Here is a 19,691-nt window from a genome sequence, read left to right on the forward strand (position 1 = left end):
ATCACCTGGCGGTTTGTTATACAGTATCAACTACAACAACAGCAGGCAGCGGGTACAAGAAGAGGCGGCTAGGCCAAGGCCAAGCCCTCGCAGGTGGAATATATCATACTTCGACGAAGGGGTATTTAGGGAGGCGCTCCACCGTGAACGAAACCTACTGTGTTTAAAAGGCGTCGAGCTGGTAGCGGTACTCTCACGTGTGTGCGATGCGACCATGCCTAGGCCAGTCCTCCCTAAAAATGGTAGAGCACCGCCTAACTGATGGACTCAAATGATTGCGGACCCGCGCCTACGAGCTAGGCGGCGGATGCCGCGAGCACGATCAGAAGAAGAGCGAAACGAACGGCGGGTCGTGTTCGCCGCTGCGAAAGCCGCGCTGAAGACCGAGATAAGGGCAAGCAAAAAAGGCTGCTTCGAGGGTCTCTGTCAGAGTGCCTATGCGAATCCGTGGGGTGATGCCTACAGGATCGTGATGGCCAAGTCGAGAGGTGTAATGGCTCTTACAGAGCAATCTCCAGAGATGTTGGAGAAGATCATCAAGGAGCTTTTTCCGCGTTATGATCTTAGTCCTTGGCCTCCTTTTGTAGGATAGCCGGGGACTGAGGTTGGCGATGAGAAACGGGTCACCGATGTAGATCTTGCAGAGATAGCAAAGTCCGTTAGCGTAGGAAAGGCCCCAGGTCCAGACGGAGTTCCGAACCTGGCCTTAAAAGAGGCTACCGAGATGTTCAGGTCTGCTATGCAGAAATGCCTGGACGAGGCAGTTTTTGCAGAAGTTTGGAAGAGGCAGAGCTAGATTCTATTGCCAAAGACGGGATTTGGAACATTTAGAGAATCTGAAATCTTCATGAGCGGACACATTTCTGATGAAACCCCCACCTAGTCACGTCCGTGAAGCGGGGGATGCATCTGCCTTGAGTCGTCCCAGGCATACCCGACCTCTTTCGACAGCCAACAGGCAGCCAATTCGCGAGTTTGTAATATATACCACACACGGCATCAGCATTGTCGCGTAATGTTGCTGTTACCATTCTTTCCGCCTTCTCCTCTGCGCACATCTCCAAGCTAAGTCCATCCGAATCGCGTCGGGCACTCACAAATTCCTCCCATTTGACCGAGAAGGCACAAAAATTCCTGTCCATCAACAAATTAACATCAACCATCACCAGTGGTCAGTCAGTGCGGTACCTCTACATGCGGTGGTGGAACAGTACCGAGCCGGGAGCCGGTCGTCGGTCATCGAGGTAACGAACTTTTCCATCCACAACATGGTAAGGGTAAATCGCAGTGGAAAGATTTCAACAGTTTTACACGCTGCCATTGGCCATTGGCGTGTGATGGATTGGATCTGATTTAAAATGCAGAAATGTAGCTCAAATTACGGCGACACTTTTGTGGGGCTCTCGTCAAAGGAGGGTACAGCTGAATGCGCGATTCTTTTTTTCTTGCGCGTAAATTGACCACAATCTGTACTCTAGGTGGTGCTCGCTAGAGGTCTAGAATCGATTTCTCGCCACCGCACCGTATTGGTTGGCTTGCGAGTGAGCAAACGAGCGAGCAATCAATGCTAGACGGCGGGGGGATAATTATCATCAGAGGGAAAACTTTACATAGTCGTATTGCAGCACGGCCGGCACCACACGCTGGCTCTTACCGATGTGGGGTTGGGAAATGAAAACCTTTTTGCTACATGGATATAATTACGCATCCATGTGGATTGTGGATTGTGGGCAATCAGACGGACGGTTGTTGGTAGATATGCAGCGCACGCGAGAATGGCTTGTTTGCGGAGAGGGAACGGCACGCCCGGTTATCGATTTGCTTCAGTGACCGACTGTAACGCAAAGCCAACGACGACGCCGACGACAGGTTGTCAGTCAACCGTAGCTTATGGCCATTTTGAATAAATTAAGGTAAGGTGGAAAAAACCTCGGCAAGTAATTATCGACGGCCATGTTTTCGAAAGATTGTATGTGCTCTTATACCCAAGGAGATTGTGAACTGCATTGATCGTATTCGTTGCAAGGTCGACTAATACATTCCAATCTCTTATCAATGCAAGCATAAATGGAAACCTTTTAAGTCAAGAAATTCAGCCACTATATTGGCCTGCATACAATCAAACAGCGGAAAATATCAAAATGCAATATTGAAGCAAAGCTCCATGTAACACTTTTTTCAACTTTATCGTATTTTTTTTCTTCTTCTTCTTCTTTATGGCTCTACGTTCCCACTGGAACTTGGCCTGCATCTCTTCAACTTAGTGTTTTTGGGGCCCTTCCAATGTTATTAACCCTAAAAGGGATACCTTCATGGCCTCTGTTTCGTCACCTCGCTGAGTGTGTTCCATCAAAGTCGAGCTCTGAAAGGCGCCTGGGGTCCAATGGACCCCAGGTATCCCTTTTAGGGTTAATTGAAGGGCTTTCTTTGCCTAACATTGCAAGAATTTGTATATTGTGAGGCAATCACAATGATACACTATGACCGAGTCGAGAATATTTTCCCGACCAGAACGGTAATCGAGCCCGCCGTCTCCTGGTTGGCGATCCATTGCCGAAGCCACTAGGCTAACTGGAGACCCCAAGTAATTGTTACAGCTAACAATCTGAAGAACATGATTAACTAATACTACGAAATTAGATTTTAATTTTTTACCGCTCTCACTTAAGTGTCTGTTCACTAGGCCGTCCCTTAGTTTACAAAATTTGGAAATGTTATAAGTTCGTTGATGGAAAATGATCATTTTAGCTATGAAATGATCGTGTCAAAATTTGAAGTCTGTATCTCAAGGCTAAGTAGCCCCTCAAGGGGCTTAAAGTTGTCAAAAATTGCATCGGACCAAAGAAAACATAATTTTTTTCGACGAAAAAAACACGCTATTCACAGAAAAAAAAATTCATGTAAAATTCAGCGAAACATCATGCACATAAAGGAAATGCTAGAGTTAGTGCATATTTACATGAGATATCATGTAAAATTACATTACCATCGTGTAAACTTCCACAAATAATCGCGTAACCGGTTAGTGTCCATGATGGTTTACGCGATGGTTGGCGGAAATTTACACGATGGTAATGTAATTTATCTCATGTAAAAGTGCAATAATTCTAGCATTCCCTTTATGTGCATGATTTCTCGCTGAATTTTAATAACATATTTTTTTCTGTGTTCTATTAAAACCGATGATTTTAGGACCATAATGGGCTAAAAATGTGCTTATAATTGCGATATCTCCACTTGTTTTTAAGTTATTGCGCAAAATAGGGTATGTTTCCATCGGGATCTAAAAAAGCCGTCAAAAAAGCTAATTTTTCGGTTGTTTTTTGTCGATAACTCAGAAATGAGTAAAAAATTATGGCCGTTTAGGGTCCTAAAATCATAGGTTTTAGAAGAATAGCGTATTTGTTTTGTCAAAAAAATAAATCATGTATTTTTGGTCCCATACAATTTTTGACAACTTTAGGCCCCTTGATGAACCACTTACCCGAGCAAAGCCTGACAGCAATTTGAAAACTAATTGTGATGTTGTGATATTGTATATTTTGATAACTCAAGTTGTTGTCGTTTTGGTCGTTTTAACGGCTAAATCATCAAAAGTGAGAGCAGAAAAATGTTCATGTGACAGCAAGTTGAAGACAATTCCTGCTATCGATGATAGCAAATTGATAACTGGTTTTGTTATCAATGCAAGAAAAATAAAAAATCGTTTATTGTAGAATTTTTCGGTGGTTATAAAAACAAAAATGCAATAATATAATTGCACTAATGCTTTGTAACGTTTTGACGTATTTCATCTTTTTAAATAAAATAAAGTTTGAATTCAGTTCGATAAACTTGGATAAATATTTTTTTTTTCAATATTTAAGATTTCTTATTAAAAGTTCGTTTCTTTAAATTACTACTATTTTAGTTAATTTGTAGCTTTTGACGTTTTTATCTTTTTAAGTAAAATCTCATTTGAATTGGATTCGTTGAATTTGTCTTTGAGTATGAACCGTTTCATTTAGTGTCGATTATCCGTTTCATATATGGTTTGTGTCTAGGCTAAGCTAATGCCGATTCATGTTACGTATCTTATAGGACTTTTTCGATGGCGCAAAATACTTTTACGGCCATGTGCGATTTGAGTTTGGCGCACTTGTATATAATAGTTTGTAAATTGAATAGACGACTGCTTCAATAGCAGGAAATTACTTGACTAGAGAAATCAACTTGACTCCATCACTTTAAGTTAGAGTCGGCTGGTGAACAGAAGTCAGCTCCGGTGATCTTCTGCCAATTTTTAGTTTGTAAAGGTGTGTAGTGTTCTGTAATAATGTAGTTCAGTAATTGAGTGTCGTTTGAAGTGAATTTAATGTTATTTGCCTTTGTTTTTCGTTGTTTAGTGAACTAAATTTTGGATTTTGTCGCCAGGGGCAGACACTCTGTTCTCTGTGCGTTAATTTGTGGAACAAAAGGTAATTATTCAATTAGAATTCGTGTATACACTAATTGTTTTAATTGTGTGCTTCGTCTCTGGATCTCAGCGTTCAAGAGGCGCTTTTAATTTCGGGCTTCAAGCCATTTCTACTGGTGCTTTTCCTCGCCCGCCAACCAATGGCAGTCAAACGGAATAAAGGGGATAACTTCCGGCCTACCTGTGTGCGGTTGACGCATGATCAGGCAGAGTACCGGACCGCCGACGCCCCTCCGCACCTTTAATCCAGCGAACACAAAGGAGAGCTACCCAACGTCGACGATTGGCCACGAGAAAGCATCGACGACAATCGAAACCTGCGCTGGTACGTTTCTGAGTTCATGGCCATGATCATACACCCACACACAACACATACATTTGACGAGCATTTTTGTGAAATAATATACATTTAAAATGAATTCGATTGTTCTTGATTTCATTGGTTTTGTTTCCGTTCTTTTGACTAGTTAATTAATAAATTCATTTCAAACACTTTTGATTGTTCGGTTGTTGTAGTTATTCAGCTCTTTAGTCTTTTTTGAGCAAGTTTCCGTTATTGTTTCAGTTTGTACGGTTTGTATATTAAATTGCGTTTAGGGTTTGATTTGAGTCAGCGACCGTTCGAGAAAGCTCTTGAGATAAGAGTCGTTAATTTAGTCGGGCAAACTTTAAAATGAACCGGTGGTCTCTCGTTCGCAAGAGTGGCGCAAATGCCATCGCGTTTTAAGATACTCTCGTGCTAATTCGACGAACGGTTACAGCTTAATCCCTAGAATTACTACACACAGCTAAACACACACTAAACATTTTTAAACTATTCTGTCACTCAATAATTTAAAATTACTGCAAAAGGAAAACAAAATTTTAAATCAATTTGAATTAAGATAAACTGATATCAAAATTTGATATCCATTTGTTGCTTGTTACATGTCATGTTTTCGATTTGCTATAATTTTGTTGTTGGACTTTGCTCGGGTAGCCTTAAGATACGAACTTCAAATTTCGACACGATAATTTCTTAGCTAAAACGATCATTTTCCAACAACGAACTTATAACATTTACATTTTTTACAAAGTAAGGGATGGCCTACTGTTCACCATTGAAGTGAGGCTCAAATGGCGTCTGTTCTGGCATCCAGCGGCTGAGTCTGAAATGTTGAATCGCGTCAGCTATACCTAAGAAGGCAGCCCCTTCAGAGGATCAGGAACAAAACGTCGAATGCCAAAACGTCGAAAACGTGTAATCTAAGCAAATAGTGAGTTCTTTATTCTTTCAAAGGAAACCCATTCTTTCACTTTGTAACCGTTGTTACAAGATTCACATAATTTTATAATTGCACCATGTAATCTGGTCGAACATTCAAATATTCTGATATTTTTTTTCCTGGTGGAAAATTGTTTTTCCTTTTTGGTTTTTGCACAAACTGTTTTTTTTTTTCGAAATTTTGTTTAAAGGAGTACGCCGATTTATCTCCGCCGAGAAAGTCCAGCGGAAATCTACATGTTCCTATTGTACAGATCGTCTGCTTTGACTAATTGGAAGACCGCGTCGTGATGTGAACATACCTTCATGAGTGGAGTGCGAATTATGCATCTTAGGTTGAAAACAATACATAGGCGCAATCGGGTGCCTGTCTTGGCGTGGCGAGGTCATGTAAATCCATCAACCAAGCCGTTTCCTTTTCGGGAACACTAGGTAAAGGATTTACGCATTCGATTTATTGTTGAGAGAGCTTCACACTTGTTCGCATCCTATCGAATACTAATCTTCGTTTCATTACCTCTTTACTGTTCTATTCCCTTGCTATTCGAGTAGACAATGAATAATACCAAGAACCAGACTAATACCATGAACCAGAAATATTCAAATATTAAATGTTATACGGCCGATATATTGAATGAATGTTAAGGGATACGGCTGGTTTACGAGAACGAAGTAGGGTGTAAAGTAAAGGGTAGTTTTTAGGGTATGTTTAGGAGTGAGAGATGAGGGGAAAATTTAAAGGTTCCCTTGAACATAAGTCATTGAAACTACATTCATAACTTGTGTGTTTGAATGAAATTGAAGCTTGTTCAACCTCATGAATCTACGGGCTTTAGAACAGAAGGTCAAGGGACAAATGATCGAAGGACAAAAGGTCGAATGAACAGAAGGTTGATGGAACAAAAGGTCCAATGAACAATAATTTTAGTAAATCAAGTCACCAGCTGGTGCGTTATTAGAAAAAAATGTCTTTGTTGCCGCTCAATGACAGAAACATTAATCAGTCTGGAAAGTCTTGAATACCTTCTGAAACCGCCTAAAACGTTTGATAAACGCGCATTTAAAACATTTTTAAGCCTCTGAAATTTCCCTAAGGCAGTGAGAGCAGTGATCTAAAAAATATTTTCAAAAACTGCAGGCCCTCTATACACCTTGTAAAACCTTCTGTAACGTCCCTGAGATCGTTTGCTATCCCTCAACATGCCTTTTGAACCCACTGAAAACCGTCTGAAACTTTCTGAAATGGCTCCAAAATCCCCTTAATACAGCATCGGAATCCATGGGAATCTTTCAGTCGCTCCGAAATCCGGTGAATATTCCCAAAGTCTTCCTGAAACCCCCTCGAAACACCCTGTAATGCCTCTGAATCTCACTGAAAACCTCTGAAACACCCTTAACCTTCCTTTAGTATCACGTTGGCAGCAGCTCGCTGACGTAGTGTACGGATTGGGTAAAAAATGACCCTTATGCCAAAGCAGGGTTAAATACTGCCGAAAACTCCCTGAAACCCCCTCAGACCCTATGTAACGTACCTGAGACCCAACGAAGTCCCCGAAAACGCTCCTGTAACGCCCTGTATAAGGCCTATATAGCCGATCTGGTAAACGCTTGCAGATTCAACATGGCCATGCTGAGGGTGATGGGTTTGATTCCCAATGGGCAACTTCTCCTTGACTTTTACAGGCATAGAGTATCCTCGTGCCTGCCACACGATATACACATGCAAAATTGTCATTGGTTGAGGAAGCTCCCGGGTACTAGCTGTGGAAGTGCTCATCGAACACTAAGCTAAGTAGCAGGCTTTGTACCAATTGGTACGTTTCGTCACGGAGAAGAACGCCTCCCGAACCCATTAGAATCCCCCTAAAACTTCCTTTAATGCCTCCTAGAATCCCCTGAAAGCACCTCAGGGGAGGGGGGGGGGGGGGGGGGGGGGGTAGGTGTTTAAAGCATCTAAGATGCGCTTCACAAATGCCTTGACGTCTTGTCATGAAGAATGCCCAAAACATGACGTTAAGATTGTCATCGGAGATACCGATGCGCAGGTCGGCAGAAAGGGCTATTTTTCGTCCAATCATCGATACGGAGAGCTTCCACTCTGTTACAAATGACAACGACCTGAGATTAGTCAATCTTGCTGCTGCTAAACAGATGGCTGTTAGAAGCACTTACTTTGCACGCAGATATCCGGAAGCACACATATAGGGACACCCAAACGACTAAGTTTACAATATGCGGGTGAGCAGATCTTGTCTGTTTCACACTTGGAAAATGCCTCTGATTTCTCATCATATCATGCTAGCTGCCCAATCCGGCAGAGGTCATCCAACCAACATGGATGTCCCTTGGTGGAATGATAAGCTGGCAGAACTGAGGAAGAAATCTAGAAGGTTGTTCAAAAAAAATCAAAAGTTACATCTGATTGCGCTCAGTATCAACAAGCACTTACTGAATACAACAGAGAATTGAGGCTAGCCAAACGGCAGGACTGCAGACAGGTATGTGAAGACATCAAAAACGCTCTTACAGCTGCAAAGCTTCATAAAGTCCTTTCGAAAAACCACTCAAATGGTCTTGACAGTCTTAAAAAGGAAGATGGCAGATTAACTGTTGATTCTTCTGAAACATTGAAAGTAATGATGAGAACTCACTTCCCAGGGTTGATTCCTTGTTCGGATGAAGAACAAGACTCAGATAAGGCAAAACATGCATAGTCGACCAATGCCTATCAAAAAGCTTGAGAAATCTTCACACCGTCGAGGATCGAATGGGCACTGAGTTCTTTTCAACCTTCCAAATCTGTCGGAAAAGATGGAATTTTCCCAGCTTTACTTCAACAGGGAAAAGAGGCGCTTTGTCCGCTCATAACCGAAATATACAGAGCCACTATTACTTCAACTCGCATACCTACACGGATCGAAAAAAGAGTGTAAAATTCTGTGACATATGATGCACATAATTGGAGCGTGGGATATCACAGAAGTTTACATGACATATCATGTAAAGTTCATGAAATATCATGTAAACTTACATTATATGTCATGTAATTCAGCATGACTCTGAGAGTTTACATGACATATAACACAAATTTACATGATATATCATGTAAACAATCATAACACTAAGTTTACATGACTAAAATGAAGTTTACATGACGTGTAAATCTCATTATTTTTATCTGTGTAAGGCGTGGCGTAAGGTTCGTGTTGTGTTTATCTCAAAAGCTGGCAAACGGGACAAAACAACTCCAAAAGCCTTCAGACCAATAAGCCTTTCTTGTGTTCTGTTAAAGACTATGGAAGAAATCATGGATGACTTTTTTTTTATTAAGTCAACAAGTTTACACAGATAAAAATAATGAGATTTACACGTCATGTAAACCTCATTGCAGTCATGTAAACTTACTGTTATGATTGTTTACATGATATATCATGTAAATTTGTGTTATATGTCATGTAAACTCTCAGGGTCATGCAGAATTACATGACATATAATGGAAGTTTACATGAAATTTTATGACTTTTACATGATATGTCATGTAAACTTCTGTGATACCCCACGCTCCAATTATGTGCATCATATGTCACAGAATTTTACACTCTTTTTTCGATCTGTGTAGTAGAAATGCCTCTTTGCAAATTTCAATATGCTTATCAATCGGGTAAATCTAAGATATCGGCGCTACAGTCGTTAGTTGGCAAAGCTGAGAAATCGCTTCAAGCCAAGGAAATAGCCGTGGTTGCTTTTCTCCGACATTGTGGGAACATTCGACAATGCATCCTACAGCTTCATGCGTTCAGCGATGGAAGCAAGGGGCTTGGATAAATGCATTATTGAATGGTTAATATCTATGCTAGAAGATTGGGAAATTTCTACTGATCTTGGAGGTGCGCAGCTTTTCGTTAGATCTATAAAGGGCTGTCCTCAAGGAGGAGTACTATCGCCCAAAACTGTGGTCTTTGGTAGTGGACGAACTCCTTAAAAAGCTAATAAATCAAGGTTTTGAGGTGATAGGATACGCAGATGATGTGACCATTTTGGTACGTGGGAAATAGGATACTACGATTTCAATTTGGTTTCACCATGCGCTGAATGTTACTCTCAAATGGTGTAGGAAAAAGGGGTTAAGCGTAAACCTTTCTAAAACTGTTACCGTTACATCTTACCCAACCTTCTTTAGATGGAATTCAAATTCAGTTATCGGAAGAAGTTAAACATGTCGGTGTGACTTTGGACAAAAGACTGAATTGGAATTCTCATCTAAACAAGGTAGTAACTAAGGGTACAAATGCCCTTTGGGTTTGCAATAAAGCCTTAGGAAAAACCTGGGGGCTAAGACCAAACATACACTCAGAATATTCTTTCGTTATACTTCAACGAATATGCTTCGTAGAACCAGTTTTCGTAAATTGAAAGCAATTTGCGTATAATGTACGGTCCATTCTTACCACCCTGTTGAAACAGTACAAATGGAGTTGTATCATGTACGAAATCACGAAACCGACAGACGCTAAACTTGCTCATTCGTAGATTATAGCTCCCCTTTGTAGAATGAAACAAAATAAACAAATGTCAAACGTTTTTTACTAACCATGCGTAAAAAGAAAATTTCGCTTCGTAGAATGCAACAAAGCTTTGCAGTCATCACTGACGATTGATTGGATCGCAAAGAAAAGAAAGCAACATGTTTTCATGAGCATATGACGGTGCGTGTGCGAGAAGAGGAAAAGAAATATGCTCTCAGTTGGAAGTAAAAGTTATTTATAAACAGAACCAAAGTGGAAAGCGTTCTGGTTGTTTTCGGACTACTTCAACAAGCGCCCACAGATGGGTGGCTAGCACTGGTAGGTATAAATCAGAAGATACGTGATTCGAAGCCTGTGATATCTAAGTGGACGAACGTGTGGTATTTTTTTGAGCATGTTTTATGTCATTCCGACAATACAGATGAGGGATGAGGGTAATAACGGGCCTGATGACCGGTCACTGCCCCAGTAGGTACCATCTACACAAGATTGGAAAAATCCAATCACCTGTGTGTCGTTTTTGCCAAGGTGAAAACGAAACCGCTGAACATTTACTTTGCAGCTGTGGAGAGCTGTCCAATCAAAGGTTGTCAATATTTGGAAAAGGGTTATTAGAGCCCTTGGAAGCTTGGCAAAGTAATCCTAATAGGATTATAATAGGTATTATAGGTAATAGACTTTTTCAAACGAGTTGTGCCTGGTTGGGATCGAGTGCTATATCAACGAATGTCCATCACAGCTCAGTTGTGACAGGATAATCGATTAGCACCAAATTAAATATGGGTCATAACACAATATTCTTAAATAATGGACGTACTGGTTAAAAGGCTCTACAGATGAGGAAAAAAAGTTTACAATCAAATCAACCATGTGCTGGAAGATGGCTGACACTTCTCGGACGCCATTGATTAAAAAATGGGGTACCAACATCGACTTAGAAGATCGAGCTCGGACATCAACCATGTCGGACTCTACAAACCGCCGATCGATGCGTTTCAACATTAAACGTTTTGCAGCAAACGGTGCGATCACCAAAAGCTTGACAAACAAGTTAGGGTCTGTCCATAAACCACGTGGTCATGAGGGGGGGGGGGGGGGGGTTCGGCCAATGACCATTTTGTATGGAAGAAAAAAAAATTTGTATGGACTAATGACCACGCGGGGGGGGGGGGGGGGGGTTGAGAAGTCCCAAAAAAATGACCACGTGGTTTATGGACAGCCCCTTAATGAGATCAACAAGAGCGATAGTCTCAACAGCCAACACTCTATGGGAGTCTATCCACGGAGCGATATGAGTACGAATCAAAGACGACGAACGGTTTTTTTTTTTTTTTTTTTTTACCAGAAAGGAACGGACGAAAAGAATGAATGTCGATGGTAGTGTCGGGGAGCCGGCGCAGCAGGGAACGATATAGGGAAGCAAAAGTAGCTATAAAAACAAATCAATCGCAAAAAAAGAAAGCATTAGAAAAATGTTATTGCTTCGACGCCAGAGAGTATGGACCAGCATGATATGCGGAGGTTTTACGAAACTGTCGATGGCTTGTGGAGAAAAACAGCGCTTCTCTCTTCATGTGTAACAACCATGATGGAAACTTGCTGGCAGATAAAACCAGAGCGTTAATGATTAATCATAAATTTAATCATGATTAATGATTAATGATTAATGATTAATGATTAAGATTAATCAAAATCATTAATCATAATCACAAAAAAATCTCATTTAATCATTAATCATTAATCTTAATCACACTGTTTTTGCAATCTAATCATTCATCAGTAATCATAATCATAAGAAAAAAATATTAATCAATCATTAATCATTCATCACCAAAAATGATTCATCATATAAAATATATGATCCAATTTAAATTGGTCCAAATGCTGTTCTAAATAACACAATTTATGATTCTTTATCAAAAATCTCTCGAACAAAGCTACCTTTAACTTTCAAAACTTCAAAAACATGTTAAACAATAAATAAATTTTAATCATTTCCAGTTTTTTTGTGATTGATTAATCTTGATTAATCATGATTTTTAATCAAGGAGCCATTTTTAATCATTAATCATAATCAATAATCACAGATAAAACCAATTTTAATCATTAATCATTATCTTTAATCATCCTAAAAATCAAATTAATCATTAATCATAATCAATAATCACCAAAATTGGAATTTTAATCATCAATGATTAATCTTGAATTTTTGTTAATCATGAACGCTCTGGATAAAACAATGGTGGCTTCCAGGAGGAGAGAGCACTTCGAGATATTGTTGTATGGTGGGAATGGTAGAGAGACAATCAGAATTCGAATCGACGAAAACGGACAGACTGAGGATCCTCTAACCATAGACGTGGTCAAAACAGGCATTAGAGGACTGAAGAACAACAAGGCTGCTGGAAAGGACAAACTTCTGACCGAGCTTCTCAAACACGGTGGTGAGCAGCTGAGTCAACTCTTACACTGTATTATTTTGAAGATATTGGAAAAAAGAGAACTGCCTGTTAGTTGGTTGGATGGTCTCATTTGTTATAATACAAGAAATGATACTGACTGGAGTGCGCTAACTACAGTAGAATAAGACTGAGGCCGATTGGGGAGTCCTTCGTGAGGGCCGATCAAAAACGGATCAGATGTTCACCCTGCGGCAGATCCTCGATAAGTTTTAGGAGTACATCATTTCATGGTGGCGTACGATTCAGTTAAGATGGCAGATCATGAGCAAACGCGTTGCGGAAGAAATATGTTCGTTTTTTAACTTACTGTTCAATATAACAAATTGCCTTCTGATGTAGTTCAACATATCATTGGAAGGAGCGATAAAGAGAGCTGGTGTTCAAAGGTGCTAAACCGGGGCTATATGCTCTTGGGCTTCGCGGAAGACATATATATCATCTGGATCCACTGTTGATTTGTTGAGAAGGCGTTCATAACTTTTAGAAAAGAGACTGCGAGTATTAGACATACGATTAACACTCCAAAGACCAAGTGGTGGTCAACGACGGTCCGGCGACGGTCACTACGATGACGAAGTGGGACTAAATGGAGAAAATGTTGATGTTGTGGACGAATTTGTTTTTATTGGTACTCTAGTAACGTGCGAAGAAGGATTGTAGTATAGCTGCTAATCGGGCCTTGTGCAGTCTGCGAAACCAGATGAAGTCCCGTAGGCTGTGAACTAAGACAAAACTCGCGTTATACAAGAGTCTGATTCTGTGCTGGGCACGTTGGTCGTATGCCAGAGCAACAACAAGCTAAAATTATATTCAGTAGAGAACCAGGAAGGGGCCGTCAACTGCGTGAAAGGCTACGCACACGTTGTTTTTGGTTTACAGTTGAGGAGGATCCAAGCAATGTGGTAAATCACATTTGGATCCAAGGACTCGAAACGTTCAGGTTGACGGGAAACGATTGGCCCAGGATCGAAACCAGTCAGTGCAGGCGAATGCCATGAATACTTAACTATACAGGTGTTAACTGTTAACAGTGTTAAGTGGATTGTAGCCCAACCCGAGCAGGAGAAAATAGCTGAAGAATACCAAACTCAGGTATGGAAAACCGAATACCTACAACCTGAATGAGGTATTAAAAAGCCCTGCATAAGAGGTAAAATACCCAAAATAATAACTGGTCTGAATTCTGTCCATAACGCGTGAATAATTATTATTATTATAATTTATTTACGACATTTTACCCAAAAGTGGGCATTCGTGTCGGGAGGACGCGTGAATAATGATATCAGGTATGACAATACCTAAATAATAATCGACGATTTTACCATACAAATAACGATTTTTCCATAATTGAATAATATCTCAAGCAGTCCTCAACCCTCTAATTCCCAACCCCGCCTTTAGACGGGGTATAGTTTGAGCATTTTTGTAATTTTTGTTTCGTGGGAAATCAATTTTTTAATGATGATTAACCTGGGCTTGTTAGGGGAATATCTGTAAATAAAAGAAAATCGGGTTAAGTACGGTTCCTTTGAATTCCACTAAGAATTTGCATCCTTTGACAGATACGTATTTCGACCTCAACTGTAAGGTCGTCTTCAGTGTCTTGTACTTGACTCGAGTCAAGTACAAGACACTGAAGACGACCTTACAGTTGAGGTCGAAATACGTATCTGTCAAAGGATGCAAATTCTTAGTGGAATTCAAAGGAACCGTACTTAACCCGATTTTCTTTTATTTAATTTTTTAATATTTTTGGCTGATATTTAGGACTGTTTTGTATATCTCAAAATGGTTTTTGGTGTATTTTAAAGCGTATTTACATTTTTCGGGAACAAGTAACAATGCCAAAAAATGGTTGTCCGTGAAATCCCCGTGATGAGGAGCATACTTACTTGTCTTTTAAAGTAGAAGAAGGCTTAAGGACCGAATATTCAGCAAGACCTTGGCATAAATTTCCCAAATGAAGGAGAACGTGCCTCTAGAGCCAACCTGAAGACCTTGCTGAGAATGACGGGTTCGATTCCCAATAGGTCGAGAAAGTTTTCGCTATTGAAATTTCCTTGACTTCCTTAACTACCTGCCACACGATATAATTATGTAAACATGCAAAATGGTCATTGGCAGAGGAAACTGTGGAAGTGTTCATAGAATACTAAACTGAGAAGCAGGCTTTATCTCAGTTGCTACGTTATGTCATGAAGAAAAATATAATTACAATTAAAATGTTTCTTTATGGCAGAAATAGGAAAAGAGAAGATATTGGCGCCCTACTAGATCCTCATTCATCGTTCCAATCCATGATTTTAAATTTTCCGTTAAACAATTGAATGTTCTTGCGCAACTCTATTGTTACGCCAACTTTATCTAAATCCCGGTAACCTGTCAATCTCTTTAGTATCTTGAAATCAATTTCTAAATTAGTGTCCCTATTCGCGATCACAAGACTACGACGAACAGCGTGTCACCATCAGAGCCTTCCACCCTCACCCGCCCAAGCAAACGGTGCGGTGATTTATTGCTCCTGGCCGACAATCGATTACCGAGGCTGTCGCGACGACGACGGCGACAGAGGAGAGCACCCATCAAATGTCCACATTTGGGCGTAACTTATGCGTGGTGCGCAATTCCTACAGCATGATGCCCTCTAAGTATTGCAGCAATAAATTTTATCAGTGCTGATCGACATATTCGTCGTCGCCGACCGATCGATCTTCCATAGCGTGGTGCGTTCTTGGAGGACAACTTTTCGTTCTTTTATGTAATCGTGGTCAGTGGCTTTGGAACATTGCGGGAGCATAATGTGCGCATAATGTTTTCATTAGTTTTTGACGTGGTTCGTTTGTAATGGGTTCTGACTGACTGGATGATGATGGTCATCATTTTCGATGGGACATTACTAATGAACATTGGCCTGGAAAAGTGAATCTGATTATCTTGGAGTGAAAGGATAATGGTACTATGGGACATGGAACCAAGCGGACAAGATCGACTCTACCAGCCCGAAACGAAACAGAAAAGCGTAAAAATAACCAAAATTCGATTTACCTTATATATAACACGCATGAGGCTCAGAACAAACTTAAAACATATCATTTCATGCTTCGCGTTATATATGCACAGGGCTGGTTGGCGGCGCACGCGTCCACTGCACACACAATCAGAGGGGGCTCGACTGATTTCAACCTAAAGGTCGTGATCCTTCGGACAGTTCCCGTGTCAACCCCCGCACTCGGGTTGTTGATCTTTGCTGATGTTTTAGCTGAATTGTGACGATGTAGGGCTGTCCGTTGATTCCATTTTGGTGGAAATGTTGTCGATATGTTTGTTGTGTGGCAGGTTGTTGAGCGCGCGTTCATACTCCCCCAGCCTTGATCCTGTTGTGTGTGTTTTCCGTCTCGATAACTGTATGCATATATGTTTTAAATTCCGAGCTCCCAGCAGAGTGGGCCTGATTTGCATACAATTCAGAGGAAATCTAGATCGAAATCGAAATCGATCAATTTGCATGGGCACATGCACTGGAAAGAGCAGTAAGAAAAAAGAAGAGGAAGAAGAAGAATGAGATTTGTGCTGCGACGGGTTTAATAGTTCGTTCGGATGGTTGATGCTTTGGCTTAACTGCGTGGTAGGGTGCCCCAAATTTTGTACTTAGTCAGGAAACTTGTAGAGATGGAGTTTTGAAAGTAATAACTAGGAGATTTTCAGAAAATGCCGAAAAGTATGATAATACCGCCATTATTCCACAGATTTTAAACAAACTTATTGTATTTATAACATTCAAGATCATTTCTACCCTAGCCTCCAGAATATCCTGAAGTAAAAGCATTAAAATTTGTGGAAATATCTAAGTGATTATTCAGGCTTGAAATATGCCTTCTGTAAAATAATTGAGTTCTTTTTAGAGAACTCCATAGTGAACAAGCCTTTGGATCTGCAGGCATAATAAGTGATCGATGAATCTTTTCTGAAAAGTGATTCATGCTCAATAAGTAAAAAAATGCTAACCTGAACAAATTAATGAGTTCAGCTGATGTTCTAGGGTATAGAACCATTAAACTATCTTTTGGTACGTTATGTGGTCAAGCGGGGCCCATATAGCCGAGGCGATAAACGCACGGGTATTCAGCATGACCATGCTGAGGGTGACGGGTTCGATTCCCGGTCGGTCCAGGATCTTTTCGTAAAGGAAATTTCCTTGAATTCCTTGGGCATAGAGTATCTTCGTGCCTGCCACACGATATACACATGCAAAATGGTCATTGGCAGAGGAAGCTCTCAGTTAATAACTGTGGAAGTGCTCATAGAACACTAAGCTGAGAAGCAGGCTTTGTCCCAGTGAGGACGTTACGCCAAGAAGAGAGAGAGAGAGTGTTCAAGCGGTCAAGTAGAGAATTGGATCCGTATCCTTGGTTAACCAAAATTTTCTAGGAGTTCAGGCGTTCAGAATCAGATATCTATTGATTTGTTGAGTTTCAAGACCGTTCCAGGTAATCCAACAACTCCATCAAGTACAAGCCGTCAGATCTAAAGGTGAAACTTGTGACTCTGTAATATTTTTAGTATCTATGTATTCTTTAGGCGAACGGAGTTTGAATGTATTCGGCACATATTCTAGGTCAACTAAGAAATTCCGGAAGAACAGTTTTTGGAATCTATTAGCAAAACCAGTGATCAATGGATACTGTATGAAAAATGGCTTCTGCTCACGAGAATAAAAAGCTGCTAAACTTAGCTTGAGTTCAGTTCTGTGGACATTCTAGGTCATTCAAAAGAAGAAGATGTAGCCAATAAGAGTAGCGATATTTTTTTTAGTAATGGTATGTATTCACGGGGTTTGTACAGTTGTGAGGACTTTGGTTCGCCAGATATTCTGGGTCACTTAAGAGCTCCCTAGAGTACAGGCCTTCAGATATGCAGTATTATCCGTTGATATTTTTAATCTATTCAATGGCGTTATTTATTTATGATCTACATAAAGCTGATCTGAACTAGAAAGTTCTTTAGGGGTCCTTTGGCCTCGCAAATTCATGGAATTCCATGGTTTTTCGAAAACGCGTTATATCTACTAACCTCTTTGAACTATGCCTTTTCAGGACCTCTGAAGGCGCTAATAGCTACTGAATCCTTCCAAGACCCCCTGAAATACTTGTAATTAGAAAGCACAGAATTTTGATTATCGACAAATTGAGAGATGAAATTTATGAAAAAATCGCGTTCTGGAGGGATTCAAACCCATGACTCCGTATTTGCTAGACCAGCGCTTTAACCAACTAACCCACACAATAAGTAACTAACAATTTTGCGGAATAGAAAGCCAAACTGACTCCCAAGCCACACCACGAATACTTACACACTTAAAAAATATTCGCGGGCTCGGCTTTCCGCGCACAGCCGGCCACTCAGCAAACTCAAAAACCGATATCTCAGTTAAAACTGCATCTGTTAGCTGATTCTCAGCAAAACAGTTGCCGAACCTCAGTAATGAACTGCCAAAGATGCTGAGATCTCGGTTATGTTGTTGTTTGCCGAGCGCTCGGCTGTGCGGATCTCGGCGGAAGTTTGAGAAAATGCTGAGATCCCGGCATTTCAAATTAAGTGTGTAGTTATTATTAGCTTCATTAAGGTGATTTTCAGCCCGCGGCTGGTTCAACTCCAAAAATATTTAGTAGTAACAAATCCATCTCTCATTCGACTTAGATGCCAATCGTTGCTTGTTCTGTGGCTTAGTTGGTTAAAGCGCTGGTCTAGTAAATACGGAGTCGTGAGTTTGAATACCACCAGAACGCGATTTTTTTCACAATCATTAACATTTAGTGCCTTCTAATTACAAGTATTTCAGGGGGTCTGAGAGGATTCAGTGAATTCGAATCCCATTAGAACGATTTTTTCTCACAAATTTCATTTCTTAATTTACAGATACGCGTATTTTGACGACCTATCCGCGTTTCCACTGTGGATAACTGACACTGAGGAAGATTACAAGTAGCAGTCGAAGATTTGTTTGCGTGTTAATGAGAATTCAAGGGCATCAAAAAAAAAAATTAAGGGGTTTTCAGGAACGTTTCAAGAGGTTTTATGGGCCATTCAAGGGAGCCTTTAAAGGTCATTGCAAGGGGCGAATTGCCTCTCAACGTTTCAAGGTTTTTCAGAGTAATTTCAGAGTAATTTAAAGATGTTTCAGGGTGTTCAGGAACATTTTAAGGGCATTCCTAGAGATTTCAAGGACGTTTGATAGCATTTCATGGGCGTTTCAAGGGGTTTTCAGGTGCGTTTCAGGGGGTTTATGGACCTATAAAGGCGTCGAAGGGTTTCAGAGGCATTTCAAATTGATTATGATGATGCCAAGGGCGTTTCAATAGGACTACGGAGGTCTCAGGGGCCTTGCGAGGCATTTTAGATCAGGGTCATATAAGGGGTTTTCAAAAACACCTTTAAATCAAAACGAATTTCAGAGGCGTTTCAAGAGATATGTGCTGGGGTCTCTAAAATTTTCTAAAACTTCCTGAAATGTCTCCTAGATCTCCCTGAAATCCCCTCAGACCCCATGTAACGCACTTGACACGATCAGAAACCCCCGAAAAGTCCTCTGTAACGCTTCCGTAAGGCCTCTGAATCTCATCGAATATGCACTGAAACTTCCTGAAATGTCTCTAAAATCCCCCCTTAAACTCCTCGGACCCCATGTAACGCACATGGGGGTTCCGAAACCCTCGAAAACGCCAAAGTAACGCTTCCGTGACGGTGACACCTCTGAATACCGCCGAAAATGCTCTGAAATTTCCTGAGATGCCTCTAAAATCCCCCTTAAACCCCTTTGGACCCCTTGTAACTCACCTGAGAAGCTCGGAAATCCCCGAAAACTCCCCCAAAACTCTCCTGGTACTCCGCTGAACCCCTTAGGACCCCCTGAAACGCCTCTGTAACCATCCTTTGCTCTCCCCTATAAACACCTCCTGTACGCAGTTACAATAGTTCCCATAGTT

The 19,691-nt window shown here is 40.7% G+C and overlaps 1 protein-coding gene across 8 annotated transcripts in view; it reads right to left on the bottom strand.

Moving 5' to 3' along the window:
* LOC109431043 (serum response factor homolog A) overlaps positions 1-19,691 on the bottom strand; it is a 783,489-nt gene that overhangs the window by 512,003 nt on the left and 251,795 nt on the right. For 3 of the 8 annotated variants that reach the window (XM_062842465.1, XM_062842463.1, XM_062842462.1), the window contains exon 1: positions 15,754-16,262. The exons of 1 other annotated variant lie outside the window; for it this stretch is intronic. Coding sequence is in view for 3 of the 7 variants with exons in the window: in XM_062842466.1 (XP_062698450.1) it covers positions 15,754-15,801 (48 nt within the window). In the remaining 4 variants the exon portion in view is untranslated. Of the gene's footprint in view, positions 1-15,753; positions 16,354-19,691 lie in introns of those variants that run through there. 4 more of the 8 variants (XM_062842466.1, XM_029865645.2, XM_062842461.1 and 1 more) reach the window with 3 other exon arrangements.

The sequence above is a fragment of the Aedes albopictus genome, chromosome 3 (genome assembly GCF_035046485.1).
Source record: "Aedes albopictus strain Foshan chromosome 3, AalbF5, whole genome shotgun sequence".
Taxonomy (NCBI): domain Eukaryota; kingdom Metazoa; phylum Arthropoda; class Insecta; order Diptera; family Culicidae; genus Aedes; species Aedes albopictus.